Below are 25,873 nucleotides of genomic sequence, written 5' to 3'. Positions count from 1 at the left end.
AGCTCTTCAAGTTGGGAATTACCCTTTGTTCCTTTCCTTCCACTGCCCTCCTTCCTCATCCCTAGCTGAAAGAACAGCTGCTGAACCTTCTGTTTTCATTCTTTTAAAAATTGTGATAATAATATACATAAAATAAAAATGGCAATTTTAAGTGTACAACTCGGAGGCATTAAGTGCGTTCACACTGTGTAACCCTTCCTTCCATGCCTCTCCAGAACCTTTTCATCTTCCCATACTAAAACTCCGTCTCCATTAAACAACAGCTCCTCCTCCATCTCCATCTCCTCCTCCCCCTAGCTCTCGGCCACCACCACTCTACTCACTGTCTATAAATTTGACTCTTTTGAGGTACTTTATATGAGTGGAGTCATATAATATTTGTTCTTTTGTGTCTGGCTTATTTCATTTAGCATAATGTTCTCAAGGTTCATGCATTTGTAGCATGTAAATTTCCTTTTTAAGGTTGAGTAACATTTCATTATATATATATCACACAATTGTTTATCCACTCATCTGTCAATAAAAACCTGGATTGCATCCACTATTCACTATTGTGAATAATGCTGCCATAAACATTGGTGTACAAAAAACTGTTCAAATCCTTGTTTTGGGGTATGTAGGCTCAGGAGTGAATTTGTTGGGTCATATGGTGATTCTATGTTTAATTTTTTGTAGAACCACTGTACTGTTTTCCGTACTGGCTGTTCCATTTTATATTCTTACCAGCAATGCACAACAGTTTCAATTTGTCCACATCCTTACCTACATTTGCCTTTTTTTGATGATAGCCATTTGATGGTATCTCATTGTGGTTTTGATCTGTTCTCTCTTGAAGTTTCAGGCTTCTCTCAAAGAGTCATTTATGAGCTTCCCCCACCCCCAGTTCAGCGGGACTCTGCCCTTCCTATAGGTGTCCCTCCTACAATCCTTAGTCCTTCTCTTAGCAAACCTACGTATAGCATTATTTTTTTAATGCTCACCTGGGGATATGTTTATTGATTTTAGAGAGAGAGGAAGACAGAGAGAGAGAGAGAGAGAAACACATCAATGTGAGAGAGAAACATGGATTGGTTGCCTCCCATATGCACCCTGACTGGGAATTAGACCTGCAACCTAGCTATGTGCCCTGACCAGAAATTGAACCCATAATCTTTTGGTGTACACAATGATGCTTCAACCAACTGAGCCACCTGGCCAGGGCATACTACTTGTTTTCTGACTGTCTCTCTTGACAGTTAAGGACTGGGACCATCCTTGCCCATCAGTGTATGTCAAGGATGTTAGTAACCAAAAAACTGAGTTCACAGTAATGACTCAAGGATCCAGACTGCAGGCCATGCTGCTCGTTCTCTTGGGCAGCTGAACCCCATCGTCTCCTCTCTGTACATGTTCACAGTTCATTGAAAAGCAGGTGATATTAATATACCCACAGCTGTAAAACGAGAGAAACCAACTTCCTTGATTGTCAGTGGGGATTTTCGAAAATGACTGATTGCATTCAGCTCAAAGCAGAATTTATATTTTGCTTCATTGGGTCACCTTGGACAACAATTTCATTTCTGTAGAAAACTAATTTTGGAGAAGCTGCATGTGCCAGGAGAACCCTGGGCCCATCATTTTGGTGGAGGGGAAGTCAACTCCCCCACCCTCCCATCCCTATAGTGTTTTCAGTTCCTTCTTTGGGTTTCTCTGTTGTGTTCATGAACTTGAAAATCAGCTATTTCTGGTGAAAGATACCTTTGAAGGATGTCTGTAGAAGGTGCTAAGAAAATATGGATCCCTTCCCTGGTCAGTGTGGCTTAGTTGGTTGGAGTGTCATCCTGTAACTGCAAGGTTGTGGGTTTGATTTCTGGTCTGGGCACATATGTGGGTGGCAGGTTCGAGCCCTGGTCTGGGTGCACGATTCCCAGTCCAGGTACATAGCACCCCTGGTCCGGGTGCATATGAGAAGCAACCAATTGATGCCTCTATGTCACATCAGTGTTTCTCTCTTTCCCTTCCTCTGTCCCTTCTTCTCTCTCTCTCAAAGACAAAAAAACAAAAAGCAAAAAAAGAAAAAGAAAAGAAAATTCTGAGCTCCATCCAGGCATGGTGCTAACTGGGACCTGCTGGTCTTTAGGGTGGGAGTCAGAAGCCAAAGGGCTGTCCACCACAGGCTTCTATGTTAACTCCTGAGTTACTAGATTATGGGAATGTCCACAGGGTCCCAGGGAGGATCCTTGACAGCTGGGGTGGTGAGGCTTGAGCCACTGGCTCTTTACTAAGGGGCACGAAACTGTCCCAGCGTGTTAGGACCTAATACTGCTGGACTGATGCCTCCTGGCTGAAGGTGACCTTTGGCTCTTTCAAAGGTGTTTGATTCCAGTGTGTTGTAAATTGAGACCCAAATTCGGCTTTATAGTTGTCAGTTTTTAGTCCATAATTATCCAGCTTATTGGTTCTGTGAGTCCTTTGCTTTGCTCCTGACAGCATGAAAATGGCTTTTCAGCAGAGGATGGGGCACTCCCCTAGAAGGAAACAAGACATTTTAAAAATCCAGTTTCTTTGGTGCTAGAGAAGGTCCCCACTTTTAAGTAAAGGGCATGCTGAAGATTATTGTATAATGTGAGTAAGTGCCAAGTGTACTATATTAGAGCATGGGACTCAGACCTCAGATGCTCACAGGGGCCAGAGAGATGACAGAAATCAGTGAATCAGGCCAGTTAACAGGCATAGTGAAAACTGTGAGTGACTTGGACAATGCAGAGCAGTCTGGGGATATAGTCTGTCTGGTGGTTTAGGAAGAAGAGCAAATAGATTTTGATGACCAGCTAGCAATCTGCCATGGGCAGATGTTTTACTTTTCTGTGTAGAGTGGCCAGACAGCTTCTTTCTAGGGGACATTTGAGTAGAGACCTAAGGAAATGAGGGAATTAACCATAGTGTTATTAGGGGAAGGAATTCTAGGTGGTTAATAAGTTCAAAAGCGTATACCAGCCAGTTGCCTGTTGCTCTGAAATGTATTCTCTGCCCTTCCCTGCAGACTCTATTTCCAAGGCTCTCTTGCCCATTATCTTCCATTTTGGTTTGACCAGCAGGAGGTGGCACTGAGTTTAGAAGGTGCGAGAAAGAGGGAAATAGACTGTTTCTCCCTCTCACTTCTGCCTTAGGGGGCATCTCCAGCAGAGGGCCTGTGCTCGCCCCATGGTCTGTGGGGGCCCCACATGGCCTGCTGTCTGGGTGCTCCTCTTCTGCTCCCCTTTCCTCCCAGGCAGCCCTGGTGACACCTGCTCTTTCTTTTGTTCCTTTGACTCAAGGGATGGGTTGGTTTTCTGACATTGGTGATCTCTAGGCCTCATTATCTCCTCATTATTTGGCTTTTTAAAAAAGCTCTTCCAAGATCTTTGTAACAGGTGCCCTGTATTAAATTCCCTTGGTAAACTGCCCGGTGTAATCTGTTTTCATGGCCGGCTAGGCCCCGAGGTGGAGTAGGCTTGGCGTGCTGGAGGAAGGGCTGGGAGACCAGCGAGGCTGTAGCAGGGGGAGTGGCAGGGACAGCGGAGCATGGCGAAGGCAGAGAGGTTGCGGAGGAGTCGGGTCACACCTGGGCAGCCAGTGGCAGCTTACCCTGTTTTCCTTGCTTTATTTTTATGACCTCCATCTACCCCCACCAAGATAATTGGATATTTAAGTTTAAAATTTAAATCTACTGAAGCCTCCCAAAGTAATCCAGTGTCTCAGATTTATTGTACCTTTATTTATTCTTTAAATAAAGAATAAATTTATCAAGTTTTGAATTATATACTTTAAAATGGTTAAGATGGTGAATTTGATAGCCCTGGCTGGGTGGCTCAGTTGGTTGGAGTGTTGCCCCATATACCAAAAGGCTGTGGGTTCGATACCCAGTCAGGGCACATACCAAGGTGGTGGGTTTGACCCCAGGTCAGGGTGCCTGGGAGAGGCAACTGATCAGTGTTTGTCTCTTGCATTGATATTTCTCTCTCTCTCATTAATAAGCACATCCTTGCATGAGGATTAAAAAACAGATACAAGTAGCTAAGCTACCTATAATTGGCAAGTTTAAGTTTTCTCTGACTGAAAGGGAAGTAATTTAATGAGAGTTAATTTCAGTTGCAGAGAAATAAAGGCAGTTCCATCTTCACACACACACACACACACACACATACACACACACATATACATACACATACACATACACACACAAGTATCAGCGTAAAATGGTGAAGCCCATCTGGAAAGTAGTTTGGTGTGTTCTCAGAAAGTTAAACAGAATTAATTACATGATCCAGCAATTCCATTTCTAGATATATATCTAAAAGAATTGAAAGCAGGAACTCAAACAGATACTTGTGTATCTCCATTCATCTAAAGCACTATTCGCAGTAGCCAAAAGGTGGAAACAACCCAGATGTCCCTGGCAGATGTGTGGAGGAACACAATATGCTGTGTGCATACAATGGGCTGTTACTCAGTTACCAACAGAAACAAAGCGCTGAAGCACACATAATGGGAATGGGCCTCAAAAACGTGCTAAGGAAAAGTAGCCAGACACAAAAGGACAAATTTTGTATTGTTCCACTTAAACAGAGTATCTAGAATAGCCAAATCCCTGGAGATAGAAAGTAGAATACAGGTTGCATAGACAGTAGAATACAGTAGAACACCATGGGCCAGGGAGAGGAAAAAATTGGGAGGGTTATTGTTTAGTGGCTGTGGAGTTTCTTTTGGGAAGGATGAAAAGGTTCTGGAAATGGATGGTGGTGGTGATTGCACAACATTGTGAATGTACTTAATGCCACAGAATTATACAATTAAAATGTAAATGATAAACTTTATTATGTACATTTTACAATAAAAAAGTATCAAGTTTACATGTTTTGTGTAAGTCTTGATTATGTATGGTTCGTGTTTAACCACAGTCCCTGTGTCCTAGTGCCAGGAGGCAGTCCCGTGGCTGGTGGGGGTGGCCCCGTGGCACAACTACACCCTGCACTGAAGCTCTGGTTTGCGGATCTGTGTGTACCTTGGATTGCACTTTGGGGCGTGATGGGATTTGGGAGTGCCTGTGCTCACCCAGGTCTTGGGCTGGAATAGTAACGCACTTGGTTTGACTTTTGCTTCTGAAAATGTTGATTCTGTTAGTTTCCTACCTAAAATTAATTACCTGTGTTTTCTTTGGCTTAATGGAACCCGGTTTTGATGGGGCTATGGGGTATCCTTCTCTAGGTAGGGATTGTGACTGATTAAGCTGGTCTTGAACTTCTTTTCTTCACTCCCTTGTGGTTTTCTGGGATTACTTACCTTACGGATATAGAGCTGGCTTTATTTTGTCCTCATTCTTCTTGCTCCAGTTGTGGATGTGACAGTCCTCTGAGACAGTGGGGTGAAGGTCAAGACATTGGATATCTGCCTGTGACAAAGCCTTTGAACCAGCTGTCTACTCCAGACTGAGTATGTGGGAAAGGTAGCCCTTTCTTCATTTACAAGGAGCCTACCTCTGTACTTGGGGCTCCTGTTTCTTACTGAGCAATTCTTTTTGTTGTTGTTTATTTTCAAGTGATGCCTTGGCCCCTTCAGCACACACAGGCATTGCCCAGTGCCTGGAGTGTTGTCAGTTTCCATAAATGATTGTCAGATCATTGAAGAATGTACCCTCCCTCACTGCATGTGGCTTCTTCTGGCTATGTGGCAGTCACATAGATGTTAGCAAAAAAAGGGTATTTATTGACTCAAGTAACTAAGTAATCTGGGGTTGAGCTGGTTCAGGGCTTAGCACCTCCCACATCTGCTTCTCTCAGCCCACTTCTCTCTGGGTTCCCGTCTTTCCGAGGCGGGCTTGCTCTGCATGATGGGGGAAAATGGTCCTAGGTAGGTCCAGATTTATGAAATTATTAGAGCTCCTACTTGTAGAGTAGTGGTTGGTGAGGTTCGTCTTTAAGAGACGAGGTTGTAAGTGTTTCAGGCCATGGATCTCTGTCACAACTCCCTAGCTCTGCTGTTGCAGCAGGAAGGCCGCCACGGATAATATGTAACCAAATGGGTGGGCCTGTGTTCCAATAAAACTTTACTTGCAAAAACAGGTGCTGGGCTGAATTTGGCTCTTGGGCCATCGTTTGCTGACTTAGGTTCTAGGAGGGGATAAGGCCTTTCTTCAACTGGTTCAGGTAGAACTTGAGGGGAGGACCCTGTGGTCCAGGGCTGGGAACGGGATGGGGCCGGTGAGGCACTCTTCAGCCACAATATTTATGGGAATGTTGCGGTGGAAATAAGGTTCTTGCATGGAGTCATGAGTAAAGCATTTTGGGACCCACACATAGGAGGATGAGGTGTAGTGGTAAGCTTTATTGGAGTAAAAACCAAGGACTGTCCTCAGGTGCTTGGTGTTGTACCCAGGACAAGGTGGCTTAGCTCTGTTTTGCTGTGGAGCAAATCGTGGGCCTGCCTGGTGGGCGTAAGTGCCCACTAGGAGGGCCAGGATCCAGAACTGGGATGTCGCCGCCCAGGACAGTCTCCGCTCTTGACTGTGCTCAGCCAGCACTGTGCTGCTGCACCCAGGCCTGGGCTTGGAGCTGTGCAGCTGCTACCGAGACGCCTTTGATCAGCTTTGATTGTATTTACCAGTAGGCTTGGGAGAGAGCAGGCTTTCTTTCAAACTAACCAATCTCTTTCCCAGTTCTTTATGGACTTGTGCTAGGTCATTTCCCCTAACCAATCCAGTCTTTTCCCCAGGTTGCCCAGGCTAGACTCCGCCCCTTTATGCCACCATTTTGGCTCCTACTGTGCGTGGCTCCAACCTCTGCTTTGTCATCCTGGTTTCTACTGTGCACCTAGCAAAGGAATTTCTCCCACTCTTCCCCAGATGAACGCGTGACCACGTGACTGAGTGTTCCCTGGGGAGATTTTTCCTGCCCGCCTCCTGGGGATTAAGTCCACCCAGCAGAGATCAGATTCTGCTGACCCCTGGGGAGCCTCCAAATGATGTCCCTTCCTAGTGAATTAGGCTTAATGTCCAATTCCATTTGTTCCCTCCCTTAACTAACTAGCTACCTATGCTAACAGAAGTACTATAAACTCAGCAATCAAGAAAAATAATATTTTTGTGCAATATTAAAAAAAATCAAGACTAATAGAGTAAAAATCCACATGTGCAAAATATCTAACAGAGCTAAAATGAGGGTGGGGCTTGCGAGGCACCTCAAGTCTGCTGTGGCCAGGTGGTTGCCGAGCCTGCGCTACCTGCCCACCCAGGTAAGGAAGGGAAGGTTGGTAGTGTGGGAGGCAACTTCTAAGAGAACACAGTTCCCCTAGGAAACTATCTATTGCTTTTACAATAGAAGAAAGGGTTTTCTTCTGGGATGTTGTTTGCTTGCCTTGGTGCCTTGGCACTAAGCTCCTTTCATGTGTGCTTTATTTTCTCATTTCTTTTTCTCCTCATAGAACCCCATCTTATAGGTGAGGGAGATGAAGAACAAAATAAGTAGCCCAAAGTCACACAATATGAACTAGAATCTGAGTCCAAGTTACACTCTTCTTTGCTCTCTGAAGCATGAATTCTTGAATTCTTGGCATTGCTTAAAGTTGAGCTTGTTAGAAACTTTGCCAAAGGCTCTGTGTTATTTATTAGTTATCTTCTGTTAATGAGTGGCCCCCAGGTCGATTGCCTCAGTAACCCCGTCCTGGCTTTTGTTCTGGTTGGCAGATAGCTTTCAGAAGCTGGGAGAGCCAGAAGCCCTCACCCACTTTTGGAATCAGCCCCTTGTTTCAAAGCAGTAAGAGATCGGTGTATATTTCCAAATTAAATTATGGACACAGCAAGTGTTAAGTGGCAGGTGAGCTGCACTTTAAATAGATCACATTAATTCTGGCAGTGGAAGCAGAGCCCTGCTGGGATAATTCTTATCATCATCAGCATTGCTCTGGCAAACTTTGGAAGGATTCTGTAGTGGTAAGCAATTTGGGAAATTGAAAGGTGAAAACACATCTTAAAGTGTTTATGTGCATTCAAGGTCAGAGAGAGGTGACTGCAGTTTTCTTTTTCTTTAGAATATATTTTATTAATTATGCCATTACAGTTGTTCTATTTCCCCCCTTCATTTCCCTCCACCCTGCACACCCCCTCCCCCACCATCCCCCCTTTAGTTTATGACCATGTGTCTCAAGTTCTTTAGATTCTATATTTCCCATACTATTCTTGCCCTCCCCCTATCTATTTTCTACCTACCATCTATGCTGCTTATTTTCTGTACCTTCTCCCCCCTTCTCTTTCTCCCACTCCCCTGTTGCTAACCCTCCATGTGATCTTCATTTCTATGGTTCTGCTCATGATCTAGCTGTCCTCTTAGTTTGCTTTTGTTTTAGGTGTGGTTGTTAATAACTGTGCGTTTGCTGTCCTTTCACTGTTCATCTTTTTTATCTTCTTTTTCTTAGATAAGTCCCTTTAACATTTCATATAATAAGGGCTTGGTGATGATGAACTCCTTGAATTTGATCTTCTCTGAGAAGCATTTTATCTGCCCTTCCATTCTAAATGAAAGCTTTGCTGGATAGAGTAATCTTGGATGTACGTCTTTGGATTTCATGACTTGGAATATTTCTTTCCAGCCCCTTCTTGCCTGTAATGTCTCTTTTGAGAAATCCGCTGACAGTCTGATGGGAACTCCTTTGTAGGTGACTGTCCCCTTATCTCTTGAAGCTTCTAGGATTTTCTCCTTCATTTTAATCTTGGCTAATGTAATGATGATGTGCCTTGGTGTGTTCCTTCTTGGGTCCAGCTTCTTTGGGACTCTGAGCTTCCTGGTCTTCCTGGAAGTCTATTTCCTTTGCCAGATTGGGGAAGTTCTCCTTTATTATTTGTTCAAATAAGTTTTCCACTTGTTGTTCTTCCTCTTCCCCTTCTGGTACCCCTATAATTTGGATGTTGGGATGTTTAAAGATGTCCTGAAGGTTCCTAAGCCTCTCCTCATTTTTTTGAATTCTTGTTTCTTCATATTTTTGTGTTTGGCCATTATTTTCTTCCTTCTGGTTCACTCCCTTGATTTGAGTCCCAGTTTCCTCTTCATCACTATTGGTTTCCTGTGTAATTCCCTTCATTTCAATTAGTTTAGCCTTCATATGTTCCTCTAATTTGTGACTAAAACCAATTAGTTCTGTGAGCATCCTGATCACCAGTGTTTTGAATTGTGCATCTGAAAGTTTTGCTATTTCTTCATTGCTTAGATTTATGGGCTCTGAGGCTTTGAGATCTTCTTGAGCCATTTTTGGTCTGTTCGTGCTTGTTAATTATGAGGAGCAGAGCCTTAGGTGTTCACCAGGGCGGGGCCGCCCAGGTTGCTGGTTTGTGATGCTGTATGTGGTGGCGCGGTCAGAGCGGGAAAATGGCGGCCCCCTCTGCTGCCTCTCACGCTGGGGCCTGCTCGGTCCCGTTGTCTCACTGCCCACTCCCTCGCTGGTCTATCTGCGCACGAATGCGCGACCACAGTCAACCCCCCGCCCTGCGCCCTTGCTAGGTACACCGGTCGCTCACTGGGTCTCTCACTGGGTCTGCCCGTTGCAACCCCATGCCTGGGATCCTCGTGCCTGAGTCCGTCTGACTGAGTTTTCCTGTGCAACCCCGCTCCACCAGCTGCTGGCTTCGCCTCTCTTACTGGTCAGGCTGAAGAATTTGTTGTTATCAGACTTCCGAAAAGTTCAATTTTCTGTGTTTGGCTGTGTTTTCTGTTGCTAATATTTTGTTGTCTCTCAACTTGGTTGTGGGAGAAAGCACGGTATCTCCACCTGTGCTTCCATCTTGGCGGAAGTCTGCAGTTTTCAAGAAAGGGAGATTACAGATGAGAGTCGCTTGACTTGAATCCTGATGGATATCCAGATGTTGTCAGGTGTGTTTCAAAATGGGTTTGTGGGCTGGCCCACTCAGAGTATTGCTCTCACTGATTCCCCATGTTCTGATTTCTGAGCGAGGCTTTGAGTGGAAAGAAGGCTGTTACCGTCCTTGTGCAGTTTGGGTGTGGGAAGGGGATTGGTTTGGCATCTAGGCATCGAGACACAAGGTTGTTCTGAGTGAACTGCTCTGTTGGTGGTTTTCTCAGTTGTTCTTGGGACGTTTATTGTAAACGATGCCAGAGATTGGCATGATCCACAAATATGTATGCACACTCATGTATATAGACATTTAGATGCTGTTAACAGAAAAAGGAAGACAGTAAGCAATATATATGCTCATATAAGAAGGTAATTATTAAGTAAACAATGGTTAGTCATCATGGACTAGGTGTCGTGCTTAGCACTTTACCCTCCTTTTCTCCAGTTATACCAGTAACCCAAGAGATTCTGTACTTTGAGGCTTATACTAAGGGAAAGGAGTCCAAAGCTTAGCATGGCTGAGTGATTTGGCAAAGGTCATTCTAATGAACAATCTCTTCACCTGTTGTCTTGCCCACTGGTCTTAAAGCTTGTTATGGTAGCCTATAGTGGCACCCAATTCTGCCTGGTAGCCCATAGTGGTGCCCAGTTCATGGCTCCTGTTTAGAAGGCTAGGTGAGCGGAAATATTAAAGTGAGCTTACTAACCTGGCATCCGGTTTATGGAGATGTATGTATGTGCATCCTTCTGGAGGCAGGGTTCAAAGATCTTGTCATCTGAACATTTGCAGAGGGGTCTGTGTGTTTGTTTAGCCCCTGGGTTAGAATCCCTGTCTGGCAGCAGACTCAGCATTTTCTCCTTTAGGATATTAAGCATTTGTGGACACGATCATGTTAAAGAATTTAGATGCCCTCCTTGCTTTGCAAGGCAGTATGATTTTGTGGTTTAAAGTTCGACAGCTCTGAGATCCCATTTTGCTGTATTGCTTACTGACTTTGAATTGCTATGTGAGTTACTTCACTTGTTTAGGCCTTGGACCTTGTCTTTGACATGGAGATCACCTTGGTGGTTGTGAGGACTGAAGTCAGGTGTACAGTGTTTAGTGCAATAACTGGTATGTAGTAATGCTTAATAAATAATACTGGCTGTTGCTATTGTTACTATTATTGGCAGCAAGAAAAAGTGTTGATGTTGAGTAAAGAAAACTGATCACAAAATTAGATATACATCAGAATTACAACTAGAAAAAATCTGTGTGGGTATGGGTAAAAAAGGGGGGATGTGCAATGACTATTTTATGGATAAAAACAAACTTTATTAGCTTTTCCTAGAAAACAGATCTAGAAATCTGTTTGTATTCTCAGACCTATGGAAATCACTCCTAAGCAATTAGAAATGGGGACAGTTAGTTATGTACATGGATGGTCAAAACAGTATGTGGAGGAAAGTGGCAATATATCATGTTCCTAGCTGTAGAGCAATAGTTAAATTAACAGGGAGGCCATGTTTCAGGAGATCTTTAAATGTTACAGGAAAATGTTCATATATGGAAGGGAAGAAACAAACTAGAGTACAAAATTGTGTGTGTGTATATATTTACATATATGCATATGTATCCATATGTACACATACACAACACATACAACATTATGGTGTATTAGTTCTTCCCAATAAATTACTTGCTATAACAAATTACCACAAGCTTAATGGCTGAAAACAACACAAATCCATCTTCTCACACTTACAGAGGGCTGGATTTAAAGTCGGTTTCACCTGGCTGAAGTCAAGGTGACAGCAGGGCTGGTTCCTTTTGGAGGGACCAGGGGGAATCCGTTCCTTGCCTCTTTCAGCTTTGGCGGTTTCTGGCATTCTTTGGCTAAGGCTGGCTCCATTACTCAGGTCTCTGCTTCCCTGGTTACATTGTTACCATTGGCATTTAGCTACTTATTAAAAAAAAAAAGAAAAGGAGGCCCTGGCTGGTATTTAGCTACTTATTTAAAAAAGAAAAAAATGAAAAGGAGGCCCTGGCTCTTATAGCTCAGTGGATTGAGCCTGCGAACCAGATGATCATGGTTTGATTCCCAGTCAGGGCACATGTCTGGGTTGCAGGGCTGCAGGCCAGTTCCCAGCAGGGGACGCATGAGAGGCAACCATACATTGATATTTCTCTCCCTCTCTCCTTCCTTTCCCCTCTAAAGATAAATAAATAAAAAAATAAAATCTTTCAAAAAAGAAAAGAGTAGCAAGGAACTAGATATTGAACTTAATAAACTGGGTGAACACTGAGTGAACTTAATAAACTGGGGGAGCATGAACCTGTTTGCTTCACCAGGAAGCTACAGCTCCACACCCCAGGGGATTACAACATTGCTCCACCAAGGGGTTTAACATTTCTCCATTTCTCCCTTCCCCCCTCCAGTACCAGAGTGTTGGGGGCCCAGTGGGAGGTGAATGACCAAAGAGGCCTGTCAGTCTAACTCGGGGGTATAAACCCATCCAAAGTCCAGAGCAAGCCCAGAGCTTGGGAAGTTGATTGATTCTTTGGAAAAGACACCTGGTCCATCCCAAACCGAAGCTTCTGGTTGTCACTTCAGTGAAACAGAGAATTCTCTCTCTCTGTCATCTGGATGACCTGTGTTTTCCCCATGCGCTCATGTGTCTTCTCTCCATAGTCAGGAGGCCTTAGTGGCTGCGTGGCCCGTGGCCGTGCCGCCTCCACACACAGGCTCCAGGAGGGAGCCTGCATACCACAGCACAGTGGTGGACTGCAGCCGGACAGACACTCTACACCAGCTGATGCTGGGTTGGACTGGACTGTGATGTGGAGCACAAACTCTGGACACCGGCTTTTGGTTTGGCCTTGCTGAAGACAAGACTGGAACTTTTCCATGATGAGGTGGATAGAGACAGGACATTGGAAATTCAGGAAGGGAACTACCTTAATTTTACATCATCAATAAATCATAACACAGATCCCCATCCTCCTATTTGGCTCTTAGGAAATTATGATCCCACAAGAACTGATTTTCCACTGATAACATCACCTTCTCTTCTATGTCTGCCTCCCTCTTGTAAAGGCACTTGAGATGATCAAGTTACATGAAGGCCCATGAAGACTATGTAGAAAAATTATTAACTCTCCTCAGGATACTTAATTGAATCATATATGCAAAGTATCTTTTGCCATCTGAACTACTATTCACGTGTTTTATCAATTAAGACCTGACTATTTTTGGGGCTTATAATCCACCTATCATGAATATTGATTTTATATAAAAAAGAAAGGTGCAGGAAAAAAGACTGCAAGGAAGTACTTGAAAATGTAAACAATGGCCATCTCTGGGTGGTAGATTTGGGGCTCATTTTTATTTTGAGTAATCTCTTTGCTATCTTCCTTTTCTGTGCCAAGGAAGTAACTTTTCCAGTCCTCAATGATGCCCAGGGAATGTTACTCTAAAAGTGGTACGTGCCCCAGGCTGAGTGCCACAGCACCTGTTCCACTGTCTCTCCAGAGCCCGTGTTCTGGTTCTATGTGAAGGAGGTCCTCAGCAAGCACGAGCTGCAGCGCTTCTATTCCCTGCGTCACATCACCTTGGATGTGGGCCGTGGCCGGGCCTGGCTGCGCTGTGCCCTCAATGAACACTCACTAGAGCGCTACCTGCATATGCTCCTGGCTGACCGCAGCAGGCTCAGGTATGTGACTGGGCTCCTGGGAGGGGTTGTAGGCGAGTAGTTAAAATCACAGAATCTGGAATCAGTTGCTTGGATTTGCACCCACTTCCCACATCTTGGGCAACTGGGTTCCCCTCTCACAACCGTAGTTTGTTAAATGAGAGAAGGCCTGTAAAGGGCTCAGCATACCATCTGCGTTAGCAAGCACTCAATAAATGCTCACTATTATTAAGGCTGGGGGTGTGGAGAGAGCCATTGTCATAGGACACAGCCTGGTCTTCATGCCATGGAATTTTAATTTGGTCTTCTTTCAGATTCAGAAGTTCTTTCCCTTTAGATATTGGGTGTTTAGTGCTCAATTTCATGTTTTGTCTTTACAGCTCTTTCTGCTGTTTTTTTTTGAGGTTAATGAATACCAAACTGATTGAAAGAGTACATACATTTTAAGTTATGGAGAGAAGTCATTTGTTATTATAACATCCCTCCCCATTTTATTATATATATTTTTCTTGATCATAAGGTTCACTCTGTCAGGTAGCATAGGCCAGGTTTTGCTGCCATAACAAACATTATCAAAACCACAGTGGCTTGACACAGGCAAGTTTGTTTCTTTTTTCTGCTTCATGTCTATCAGGGGTGAGTAGGGATTCTTGTCTCAGGGACCCAGGCTGACGGAAGCTCCCTTTCTATGGGGATAATGGTTGAACTAAGCACTGGCTCTTAAAGCTTCTGCCCAAAGTGATGCCTCACCTCCATTCACATTTCACTGGCCAGCAAGTCACACGGCTATAGGCAAGCTCAGCAGGGTGGGGAGATATGATTACTACCACAGTGATGGGGAGAGGGCGCTGAATGTGCATCACTGATAGTACAGGCAGCCACATCTTCTTCAAAACATGGACAGTCCTGTCATTTTTCCTGTACTCAGGATGTTTATGATGTTGCTCTCTCTCTCCCAGTCTCTCTTTCTGACCTTGGCTATTATTTTGCCTCTGAGAATGGTGGACCAGACGTGTAGTTTTGTGTCATCTGATGACCTTCTTCCTTGAATAACCTCTACATCAGCAGTGCCCATATCCTCAACAGTGAAATTTCATTTGCTTCAAGAAGCTGGCATTTCATTAGTGCTATGATACATTCCTGTGATTTTATATCTTGCCCTGCGTTCTCTGACTCAAATCTCCTTCTGTTCCTTCTGCCCCTTATGGTCACTTCTCTACTGATACTTTGTTAGGCATTCTGGGATTGTGTGCTAGGGCTCTTACCCTTGAAGTTCTCCCATGGATGTTGCCTGTGATGCTTTGTCCAGTTGTATGTTCAACTCTGTGGGTGCAAAATGGAAGGGATGGGTCAGGATGACTGGTGCCACCTGTGTGTTGCCCGAGGTCTGGGCCAAATGCCTATACATACCTTCTGAGCATTCACCAGCTTTAGTTACCAGAACATACTCGTGTTCCTAAAAATGAACTTCCGTCAAGCCCGCCCCACCACATCATTTGCAAGTAGCTCAACATCAAAGGACTTTAACAATGAGCAGTTGAAGTAAATCCAGCTGAATTTCACAGTTGAATCCAGTTGAAGGATCACAGTCGAATTTCCATAAGTCACTAGTCACCTATCTACCTAGATGTGGGAAAACCTAATTCATTTACATGCAGGAAAACTGATTCAGATTTTTAAGGAATCAAAATTTTGGGAATCAGATGTCATTTTGCAGTGCCAGAGTGGACTTGAGGCTTGTGCTTCTCTTGACATTCTGTGGAGTAGGCATATTGAAAACAATGCATCTCTCCTCTCTTCCTGTTAGTTGTATCCAGTCTCTTCAGCAGCTGTGTCCAGTCTCCTGCTGAACTACAGGTCACTCACCACTGACTCTGCTTTAGTGAAACTTAACTTTGACTCCACATGTTCCGAGTTCTCTGACCTGGTGGGGGTTGAGGCTATTTGCTTGTTACTGCTTAGCAGGGGACTGGATAAAGAGCTGGGGAATTGGACTTGGCCACCTGCTTTTGAGCTCCATTTAATGCTGGCTGACCTTAAACAGACCTTGTAGACTTCTCTGGCCCCTTCTCTCCACTTAGATTTGTGGGGCTTTCTTAGCTTTCCAGCCCTTCCTAAGATAACTTGGGCTTTTGGGTTTACAGCCCAAACAGGTATTACATACATATGCCTTGGTTGATGGAGCCATGGAGCTCTAGAATTTCTTCCTGAAATGTTCTCTTCTTGTGTTAGCTCAATCAAGGGAGCCCCGTGGGCCAGCTTGGACATCCTGTCTGTCTTTTGGAGACCTTGCTTGAGTGGAAATCTCTTCTCTGTTTGTCCCCTTCTGCTTTCCTGCTTCATCAACACCGCATTTACATCTCATGCCTATTTCAGTACTCTCAAGCTTACGGGACTCTAAAGATCTCTGGGGACTAACGAGGAAGTCATAGGATATATGCAGTCAATCCTTAGTTTATAACTAGAAGCTTCAGCGCAGCAGAGACCACCTGTACTCACTCTGTGATGACCAGGCATGGGTTTTCCACGAAGCCATATAATGGAATTATCTGCCTAATGGACTCAAAGAACCTCTATTCAGCGCCTTCTCCCTTTCTCTTTCAATTTGCAGCACTTTTTATGAAGACTGGTCTTTTGTGATGGATGAAGAAAGGTCTAGCATGCTTCCTACCATGGCAGCTGGTAAGTCTGGGCAAGGCTGGGAATGATGGGGCTTGTAAAGCTTGGAGAGCAGAGGAGGCTGCTTGGGAGTGAATTTGTAACTCAAAGGGATGCTGTAATTTTCCCTGTCCCCCAGTGGCTTAATGAGTTACTTGTAACTGTCCTTCTTTGAATGGTATTGAGCATTAAGTCCCTTTATCTAGAGTTTGATACCTCGGCAGGAAAAGCACGGGGATGAGGGTTTTTGGCTGTGGCTTTGCAAGTGTAATTTAAAGACTGGGGAACTAGAGGCAGGAGACCTGCCTTTGAAGCCTGACTCGACCCCGCACTGGCTGGTGACCTGGGACAGACCCTATGAACTTTGTCCCTCGCCTTTCCTCCTCTGTGAGGTGGGAATTGTGATGGCACAGCGATCACCTTTATTGGGCTGTGAGAGAGTCTGATGTGACGGAGAGTCATGTGCACCATTTGCCAACATGCAAGCCCTGCAACGATGTCAGTTGGAGAATCGTTAAATTGTTTATCATCACTCAAAGGGAGAAACACTCCGACAGGAGTGGATAGCTTGCTGCTTTCTTTCCGATCCTTCATTGCCTCTGTTTTTTCCCTTGCCTGAAAGTTTACACCAAGTCCCACATATTGAGAGTTACATTAGTCTAGTTCATTGATGAGAGTCAGGGTTCGACCATGATTTCCTCTCTTAGCCATTGGATACCAGTGCACGTTTTTCCGTAGGTAATAATAATGACATTGGTGTGCCTTTTGTGATTGCTTACTGAGCTGAGTGATTTTGGTGGGTGATGGTCTTTAATACTTCCCTGTGAAAGAGATTGTGTACCCATTTTACAGACAAAGAACTAAAGCTCAGAGAGGTTATAAATGGCTTGACCAAGGTCTCATAGCTTATAAGTGGCAGTGCTGAGATTCAATCTAGGTAGCCTGACCTCTGAATTTATGGCTTAACCTCTTTTTTAACAGATAAGAAGAGAATTTAGAATGACTGAGCTCCTATGGTTGCTAATGTGTACTGAGCACAGTTCTTGGACATGCTAATCAATGTTTAAGATCATCCCTGGCTGGTGTGGCTCAGTGGATTGAGTGCTGGCCTGCAAATGAAAGGGTTGCCTGTTTGATTTCCGGTCAGGGCACATGTCTGGGCCACAGGCCAGGTCCCCAGTAGGGGGCGCATGAGGGGCAATCACACTTTACTATTTCTCTCCCTGTCGTTCTCCTTCTGTTCTCCTCTCTCTAAAAATAAATAAAATCTTTAAAGAAAATCACTGTGTACCCTCCTGCGTTGTATAGTGTCTGCAACTTATCCTGTTGGAGGTGTGACTCTGTTCAACAGCATGCACTCCAGACTTCTTCTTTTTTGCACAAGGTCTGAACTCCATACTCTTCGCGATCAACATTGACAACAAGGATTTAAATGGGCAGAGTAAGTTTGCTCCTACAGTCTCAGACCTCTTAAAGGAGTCAACGCAGAATGTGACTTCCTTGCTGAAGGAGTCCACGCAAGGAGTGAGCAGCCTATTCAGGGAGATCACGGCATCCTCTGCTGTCTCCATCCTCATCAAACCTGATCAGGAGACCGACCCCCTACCTGTCATGCCCAAGCACATCAGTGCCGGTGAGCCGGAACAGGAGGTTGAGGGGTTTGGGCAAAGGGCTACAGACCGTGGCTGATGAGGGTGCACCTCCTCACCTGGAAGTGCCAAGGGGAATGAAATCTGATTTGCATTTGCATTTTTAGTTCATGCTTGTTTTTATTTATTTTTTACACTTACTCTGAAAGGGACCTGAGAGCCTTACCTACATGGGAAGATGATAGGGTAAAAGAGCAAGGAGCTCACTCAGAGAAAACTGAAAGGAAGGGTGTGATGGCCACGTGAAAGTCAAATGAGGTTGATTTTCATTCATTTATTCTTTTGTCCACTCATTTATTTGTTCACTTAATGCATTCTGTGTGCCAGTCAGTGAGCCAAATAAGAGAGATTACCAGCATTTGGCTTTCAGTCTTCTTTGGGATGGATAAGGGTAGACATTTAATGACAAATTATACAGATAGTTAGTTATCCTTCTGATAATTGGTATAGAAACGAAGCATAGGATGTTGTGGAAAGTTTATATTATTGGGCTTGCCTTTTTTGGTGGGGGAAGACATTTAAGTGGAGGCCAGGAAAAGGGATTGATTAATTAATTAATTAATTAAGATTAATTTTGTCATGCATTTAGAACATTTCTTGGGCCTTCTGGACATACAGAATGTTGCTACAGCAAAATTGGAAATTTTTGGTTTAGTATTTAGTGTTCTCAAAGCCCTTAAACAAGGCAGTAATCTCAGTAATCTCTTTGGGGATTAGTCATGATGGTGAAAGTTCAGAGTCTCATGGTGTCTTTGGTACACACTGGCTTTCTCTGTTGCCCTCTCCTTCTCCTTTTCCTTCTTGGCTGGGGACCCAGCCGAGACCCCAAGTGAAGAATAGGGAAAAAAGACTGTTGAGGGCTTTGTGTAGTAGAGGCAATGGAATTTGTTTACCCAAAGCAGTAGTCTTTCCATTCATCTTGGGGACCCTGCTTTTGAAATCGTCTCAGGGTTGTAGTACACTGGTAAAGCATGTCATACCTTGGTTTAGATGGAATGGAGTTTTGGGAATCAATTCAAAGTGTCTCACACCCAAGTTTGATGATTAAGATGAGTGAACAAACTGGCTTGTCTAAGTACTCATCCCCAAGACAGTCTTAACTTCTGTTTTCGTTTGACTTTGCTGTGTAACAAACAGTTCCAAAAATGTAGTGGCCTAAAACAACCATGATTTATTTATTTATTTATTTTTTATGATTCTGTGGCTTGGCAGATGGTTCTTCTGCTGGTGTTACCTGGGCTCACTCATGGGGCTGCACTGAGCTGGTGGCTGAGCTGGAAGATCCAAGATGGCCCCACTCGTGTGTCTGGAGTTGGTACTGACTATTGGCTGGGGCATCTCAGTTTTTCTACACATGGCCTCTTATCCTCCAATAAGTTAAATCAGTTTTCTTCCATGGTACTTTTAGGGCAGGATTTCAAGAGGCTGTAGGACCTCTTGATGCCTAAACTCTAGAACTCATACACTGTTATTTCTGTTACATTCCATTGGTAAAGGCAGAACACTAAGCCAGCCCAGATTCAAGAGGGTGGAGAAATAGATACTTCCCTCGAGGGCGGAGTAAAGCCCCATTGCAAAGGGGCTTATGCAGGGATGGGAGGGATTTGTGGTCATCAAACAATTGACTGCAACCCCAAACAAATTTTCTTGGTTTCATCTGCCAGCAATGAGAATATTTTCCCATTCTCAAGTGAAACAATGAAAATCATTTTATTAATGATAACATTCTTTAAATCAAAGTTCTTGGAAGGATATTCAAAGTGCTTTGAATCAAAGTGCTTGATCTGTGGTATATATTTTAAATTTATTTTTCAATTACAGTTGACATACAATATTATATTAATTTCAGGTATACACATAGGTTAAACATTTATATACCTTAGGAAGTGATCACCCCCAGTAAGTCTGGTACCCATCTGGCTCCATACATAATTATTATAATATTATTGAATATATTCCCTCTGCTGTACTTTACATCCCCGTGACTATTTTTGTAACTGGCAATTTGTACTACTTAATCTCTTTCACTATTTTCAACCATCCTCTCACCTTTCACCTTTCTGACAACTGACAATTTGTTCTCTATCTATGAGTCTGCTTCTGTTTTGTTTGTTGTTTTTTTTGTTTTATTTTTTATATTCCACATATAAGTGAAAGCATATGGTATTTGTCTTTCTCTGACTTATTTCACTTGGCATAATACCCTCTGGGTCCATCCATATTGTCACAAATGGTCAGTTTTCATTCTTTTTTATGGCTGAGTAATGTTCCATTATATATATGTACTGCATACTTTTTTATTTGTCTGTTTCTTGGTGGACATTCAGGTTGTTTTCATATCTTGGCTATTATAAATAATGTTGCAGTGAACATTGGGACGCATGTATCTTTTTGAATTTGTATTTTAGAATTTTTCAGAAATGGAATTGCTGGGTCATATGGTAGTTATATTTTTTAATTTTTGAGGTAACTCTGTACTGTTTCCACATTGGCTGCACCAGTTAGTAGTCCCACCAACAGTGTGTCAGGGCTGCCTTTTCTCTACACTCTCACCAACACTTGTTTGTTTTTTATTGATGACAGGCATCAATAAAAAATCTTTTATTGAAAATCTTTTCATATGTTTATTGGCCATCTGTCATCCTCTTTGGAGAAATGTCTATTCAGGCCCTCTGTTCAATTTTTAATTTGACTATTTGGTTTTTGGTGTTAAGTTGTATGAGTTCCTTATATATTTTGGATATTAATCCCTCATCAGATATGTCATTGGTGGATATCTTCTCCCATTTAGTAGGTTGTCTTCTTGTTTTGTTGATGGTTTTCTTCACTGGGTAAAGACTTTTTAGTTTTAATGTATTCTCATTTGTTAGTTTTTTCTTTTGTTTCCTTTGCTTGAAGAGATATATCTAAAAATTGTTTAAATCAGAAGTAGAGGTCCATTTTGCTTAGTGTTCTGTAAACAGATGTTTTACCAAGGATTTAAAAAATACCTGAGTTTAGCTTACAGTTTACTTGTCAGTAGAGTAGTAGAGGGTTTTCCACCACCCAGAATCACTATGGCTGGATCATCCCCTTATCTTGCTTCTTGTCTTTTGTCAGATTCCAAATGTAAAAAGGAACGGAAGAAGAAAAAGAAGGTGACCAACGTTATCTCATTTGATGATGAGGATGGTGAGCAGAATGCTGGCGATGGTTTTAAAAAGATACCTGGGACTGGGGAGAGCTCAGAGGAGAACTCTGACCGCTCCTCAGTCAATATCATGTCGGCCTTTGAAAGCCCCTTTGGGCCTAATTCCAATGGAAGCCAGAGCAGCAACTCGTGGAAAATCGATTCACTGTCTTTGAATGGGGAGTTTGGGTACCAAAAGCTTGATGTAAAAAGCATCGATGATGAAGATGTGGATGAAAACGAGGATGATGTGTACGTGTCAGGAAGGAAGCGCATGAGCCACTCAGAATCGCCTGAGAAGTAAGTTCCACTTGAGATTTTAATGACGGGTGATACATTAACTGCTTTCTCATTCTGTAGTCTTAGGTGAAATAAGGGTGCAGCTTTCCTATTTGTTTAGGGCATCTTTCATTTATCAGGTCTTGATTTAGGAGGTAGGGGCATTATTAGATTGCTGAGAACGGAGTGGGGGAGGGAGCGGCGTATTTGAAGGTACTTGTTAAAAATTAGTGTCAAGATGTGTGCCTTAAAATTTTTGCTTTATATATACATCTTTCATTTTTGTTTTATAGATTTTCCTCCCTTCTTTAACTTGCCACTTAGCAGAGGAAGCTCAGGAGGAAGGCAGGGTTATTCTAGAAAGTAGTGATGGGCTGGTAATTTCTGTGTTGATCTTCAGGGCTGTGAATAGCAGTATTCAGCCCCCACTTGCTGCTTTAACAGTGGAGTTGCTGTGGATTTATGCCAGTGGAACGGGCTTGATGCATGTGAAAGCATAAAGCAAAAAGTGTAGCTAAGAGCTTGAATTTTGGAATCCAGACAACCTGGGTCCTCATTTACTAGCTCCATGGCTTAGGCTGGAAGAGGTCTGACGAGTTACTTCACCTCTCAGAGTCTCAGGCCTCAGTGAAGTAATGGGATACTAAGTGTGGGCCTGTCTGCACAGGTGCTGGCACATGGAGAAAGACAAACCAGGTCAGCTGCTGCTGTCACAGTACTCTTGTAATAATTCTTAAGCTTGGTTTTGCTCTTCATGCCAGATAAATCAGTTACCGCCTCTTCACTTAGGCATTACAGCACATAATACCATCCTAATCATGTCTGACTTCAAAACCAGCCTGTTGCTGCACAGGGGCCTGGCCCTGAGCAGGTCTGCCTAGGGCCAGCTGTAGTGCGTGGGTTATGGACTTTGTGTAGGAAAGATTTCACAACACAAGTCCAAGTTACCGTGAGGATATATTTATTAAAGCTGGGGACTTAAGATACAAGGAAGGGCTTAGCATAGAAGAAGCAACAAGAGAGCCTAGGCTGGGCTGCCTTAGCTCCCTGGGAAGTCAGAAAAGGGGGCTTTGGGAAGAGAGAGGCTCAGGGGATCAGCCCAGGACCAACTGCCAGCTGCTTGTTTCTTTAGAGTTTAGGAGACATGTGCCTGCGAAGAAAGAAGTGGGAAGATGGTGGGGTGGCTGTTGGTGGTGGATAAGAAAGGAAGGGCTGGACTCTTTGTCTTGAGGCTTTTATCTCTTTCTTACAGGCTGGAATCTTAGGGGAAGTCTCAGGGGAGGGTTTTAGCTGAATATGCATCAGTTCTCCAGGTGTGCCCTTTCAGGGCCTGGTCTCCCCTGACTGGTCAGTGACAGGGCAGGGGGTCTTTAGTTTTTGCAGTTGGTTCTGGTTTTGCTGCTTTACTGGGCCTGGAACTGGAAACCACTGGGTCCTAGATGTCATCTCCAGGGATGAAAGGCCAGGGAGGAAAGGTTACCCTGGAGGTGAGGTCCTTATTTTCCTAGTTTTGCCCCCTGCCAGGCACTGGGAGCCTTCTGCCCTGGTGACCCTCTGCACTTGGCTGCAAATTCCTTGACCACGGTGTTCAGCCATCTGTTTCTCTGTTCCATTTGCCAAGCAATTTCCCCAGCTTCTTACTATCCTGTCTCAAGCCCATGAGAGTGAAATAGATATTTCGAGATCCCATTTTATGATTAAGGGACACAGTGTGTCTTAGCCCTAAGCTTTTCAGTTTCTTGTTGTTTTAAAAGGAGTTTTTCTTTTCTTTCTCACGAGACTGTGCCTGTTTCTGTTTTTGTTCCCCTGGCCCTCATTCCCATGGATACCGGTATTACCTTAGCAGTGTTACCTTATTGATCGTCTGGGGTATGCCAGATGCTAAAAGCTATGTATATACCTTATCCTGATCCTTAGGTTGGTGGATATCACCCCCGCTTGATGGATGAAAGAATAGGATTTGTAGAGAGTTGAGGTTTGTCAAAACATTGAGCAAAGCTGGGATTAAGGTTAAATTATGCTATGTTCCATAGCTTATACAGGGGTGGGCAAAGTAGGTTTACAGTTGTGAGTATGGCAAACAACACAATAATTAATAAGTAAAAGTACAAGAATAAACTGTGTTTCCCATATTCACATTGATAAATCTTCTTTTGCCACCCCTGTACTCTGGAATATTTTCCATGTTTCTCCATAACCCTGGGTATTGATTGGTTGATTTACAGTCAGATCAATATGTTATGATTTGCTAAAGGTTCGCTTAGTATTTAGGTTGTTGGCATCTTCGTTTTCGCATTCTAAAATAAACATTTCCACACACAAGGCTTTTTTCCCCTCCTCAAATAACGTGTTAGAATCGCTTCCCTGCAGCTTGTTTTGCTGACCAGCTGTGAATATTTTTCTTCCTGGGACCCAGGTCTTGCTGATAGGCTGTGCGAGTCAGGGTTCTCCAGAGGAGCAGAATCAGTAGAGTGTGTGTGTCTCTGTGTATTTATCTAGAGACTGATTTTAAGGAATTGGCTCATGTGGTCATGGAAGTGTGGCAGGTCTGGAACCTGCAGGTGGGCTGGCCGGCCGAGACGCAAGGAAGAATTGCAGCGTGAGTGCAAAGGCTGTCTGTTGGCACACTTTCCTTTGCGGAACCTCAATCTTTCTCTGTTAAGGCCTTTAATTGATTGGATGAGGCCCACCCAAACTGTGGAGGGTAGTCTGCTTTGCTTAAAGTCTACTGATTTAAACGCTAATGTTATCTGAAAAATACCTTTCCAGGGACATCTAGAATAGCATTTGATTGTATGTCTGGTACTGTGGCATAGCCAAGTTGACCCTTAAAATGAACCATCACACTTATAGTCTTCATCAGGGCCTTTTAGGAAATGCCACTTGCATTCTGTGTCTCTGTGGGTGAGTGCTTCTCTAAGTTGATTCACTTCATGGGTTCTTATTGGCCTCAAATACAGTCATTTCTTCTCCTAGTGGACTGGTAGCATGGATGGGAGTATGGAGGGGAGGTCACCTTGCAAGCCAAGGTAGCTGCCGGCATTGTGATGTGTGAAACACAAAACAGTACAGGGTGACCTTCACAGAGGCCTGGCCCTTTGATGCCTGTGAGCCTCCTGCAGACTGTGGACAGCCTCTCCTGGTGTAAAGGGGGGTCTCGAGTGAACATTCTGCAGAGCATCTTGGGGAACAAGCAGAGGAATGATGAAGTGGCCTCTTGAGTAAAACTTTCATTTTGATTCTAAGATCATGTTCACATGAAAGGTCTAGAAGCCTGGAGGGGCCAGAACTTGAGTAGTTTCATGGCGTGTCTAGGTCTGTGAGGGGAAGCTGCCAGGTCAGGCCAGGAGAAGCACACACAGTGTGGACTGCCACGGCCTCTGGCAGCGTCACTGCTGTGGTCACTTTCTAAGATGCTCTGTTGGCCAAAAGTTGGGTTTTTCGCCTGTATGCTAGCAATTAAACCATTTCATTGATGACTGAGAAAAATCTTACTGACATCCCTCCTACCTCAATATTTACGAGTGCTGGCTTTGATTTTTTTGTCTTTTTTTTTAAAAGAGGGTAATACTTTTATTTTAGAAAGGAGTTTTTCTATCATTTCATATGTGTCCTATGACGCCAGTAGGGAAGTGGGGTGTAGTTCAGAAAGAATTACAAATATATGGAAAAATGTTGCACCTCACTAGCAATTAAGCAAATGCAAAGTGAAACCAGATATCAGGATAGACCTGTCATATCTGCCAGGATTTAAAGTGAGAACTGGAAAAAGAAGGTGAACCCTGGCGGAGTGCCCCGGGGGTTGCTTGTTTTCAAGGCGTCCTCAGGCTTGGTGTCTTCCAGGCCCACAGTGGGCATTAACTGTGGGATGAAAGGTGTGGCAGGGCCGGCACAGGGGCATCCTCATAGATGGTGGTGATGTTGAGAGCCCTCTGGGAAAACAGTCTGACCCCATGCCCGCAGCCTTAAGAACGCTTATCTCACTCGATTCAGCAATTACGCCACCAGGGACCTACCCTGAGGGCAGTCCCAGGAAAAAGGTTGCTGCATCTGGACACCAAAGCCCTTACTTAGAGAAGCAAAACATTGTAACTGACCTAAATACGCAACCCAGGGGAACAGTTAACAGAGTATTCCATCGTTTAAACCTTAACATTTTTTTTAAAGTTATATATTTATTTATTTTTAGAGAGAGGGAAAGGAAGGGAGAAAGAGAGGGAGAGAAACATCAGTGTGCGGTGGCCTCTCATGTGCCCCCATCTAGGGAACAGGTCCACTACCCAGGCACGTGCCCCGACTGGGAATTGAACTGGCGACCATTAGGTTCTCAGGCCGGCACTCGATCCACTGAGCCACACCAGCCAGAGCTAAACCTTAAGGTTATAATGTTTAGGATCTTAAACCTCTTAAATGAAATTTAAGAGTATCCAAGTAGTATGAAGATGAACTTGTGAATTAATATTGAATGAGAAAAGCCAAATATAAAATTCTACATTTAGTTTCCTTATGACCTTGTAAAGAAAAGTAAGTATAAGAAAGAAAGGAAAAAGACACTAAGGAAATGGTATCTAAATCAACTGTGCTTTGA

The 25,873-nt window shown here is 43.7% G+C and overlaps 1 protein-coding gene across 4 annotated transcripts in view; it reads left to right on the top strand.

The window, feature by feature from the left end:
* The window catches only part of SNX29 (sorting nexin 29), a 569,005-nt gene that overhangs the window by 57,094 nt on the left and 486,038 nt on the right, over positions 1-25,873 (top strand). For 2 of the 4 annotated variants that reach the window (XM_037151196.2, XM_053672144.1), the window contains exons 5-8: positions 13,371-13,551; positions 16,142-16,212; positions 17,573-17,821; positions 20,937-21,306. In XM_037151196.2, coding sequence (XP_037007091.2) covers positions 13,371-13,551; positions 16,142-16,212; positions 17,573-17,821; positions 20,937-21,306 — 871 coding nt within the window. Of the gene's footprint in view, positions 1-5,677; positions 5,869-7,685; positions 7,830-13,370; positions 13,552-16,141; positions 16,213-17,572; positions 17,822-20,936; positions 21,307-25,873 lie in introns of those variants that run through there. The other 2 variants (XM_053672142.1, XM_037151198.2) reach the window with 2 other exon arrangements.

The sequence above is a fragment of the Artibeus jamaicensis genome, unplaced genomic scaffold (genome assembly GCF_021234435.1).
Source record: "Artibeus jamaicensis isolate MK-2021 breed Jamaican fruit bat unplaced genomic scaffold, CSHL_Jam_final contig_729, whole genome shotgun sequence".
Classification (NCBI taxonomy): domain Eukaryota; kingdom Metazoa; phylum Chordata; class Mammalia; order Chiroptera; family Phyllostomidae; genus Artibeus; species Artibeus jamaicensis.
The sequence above is the reverse complement of the archived record's forward strand: the minus strand, read 5'-3'. Positions and strand labels throughout refer to the sequence as shown.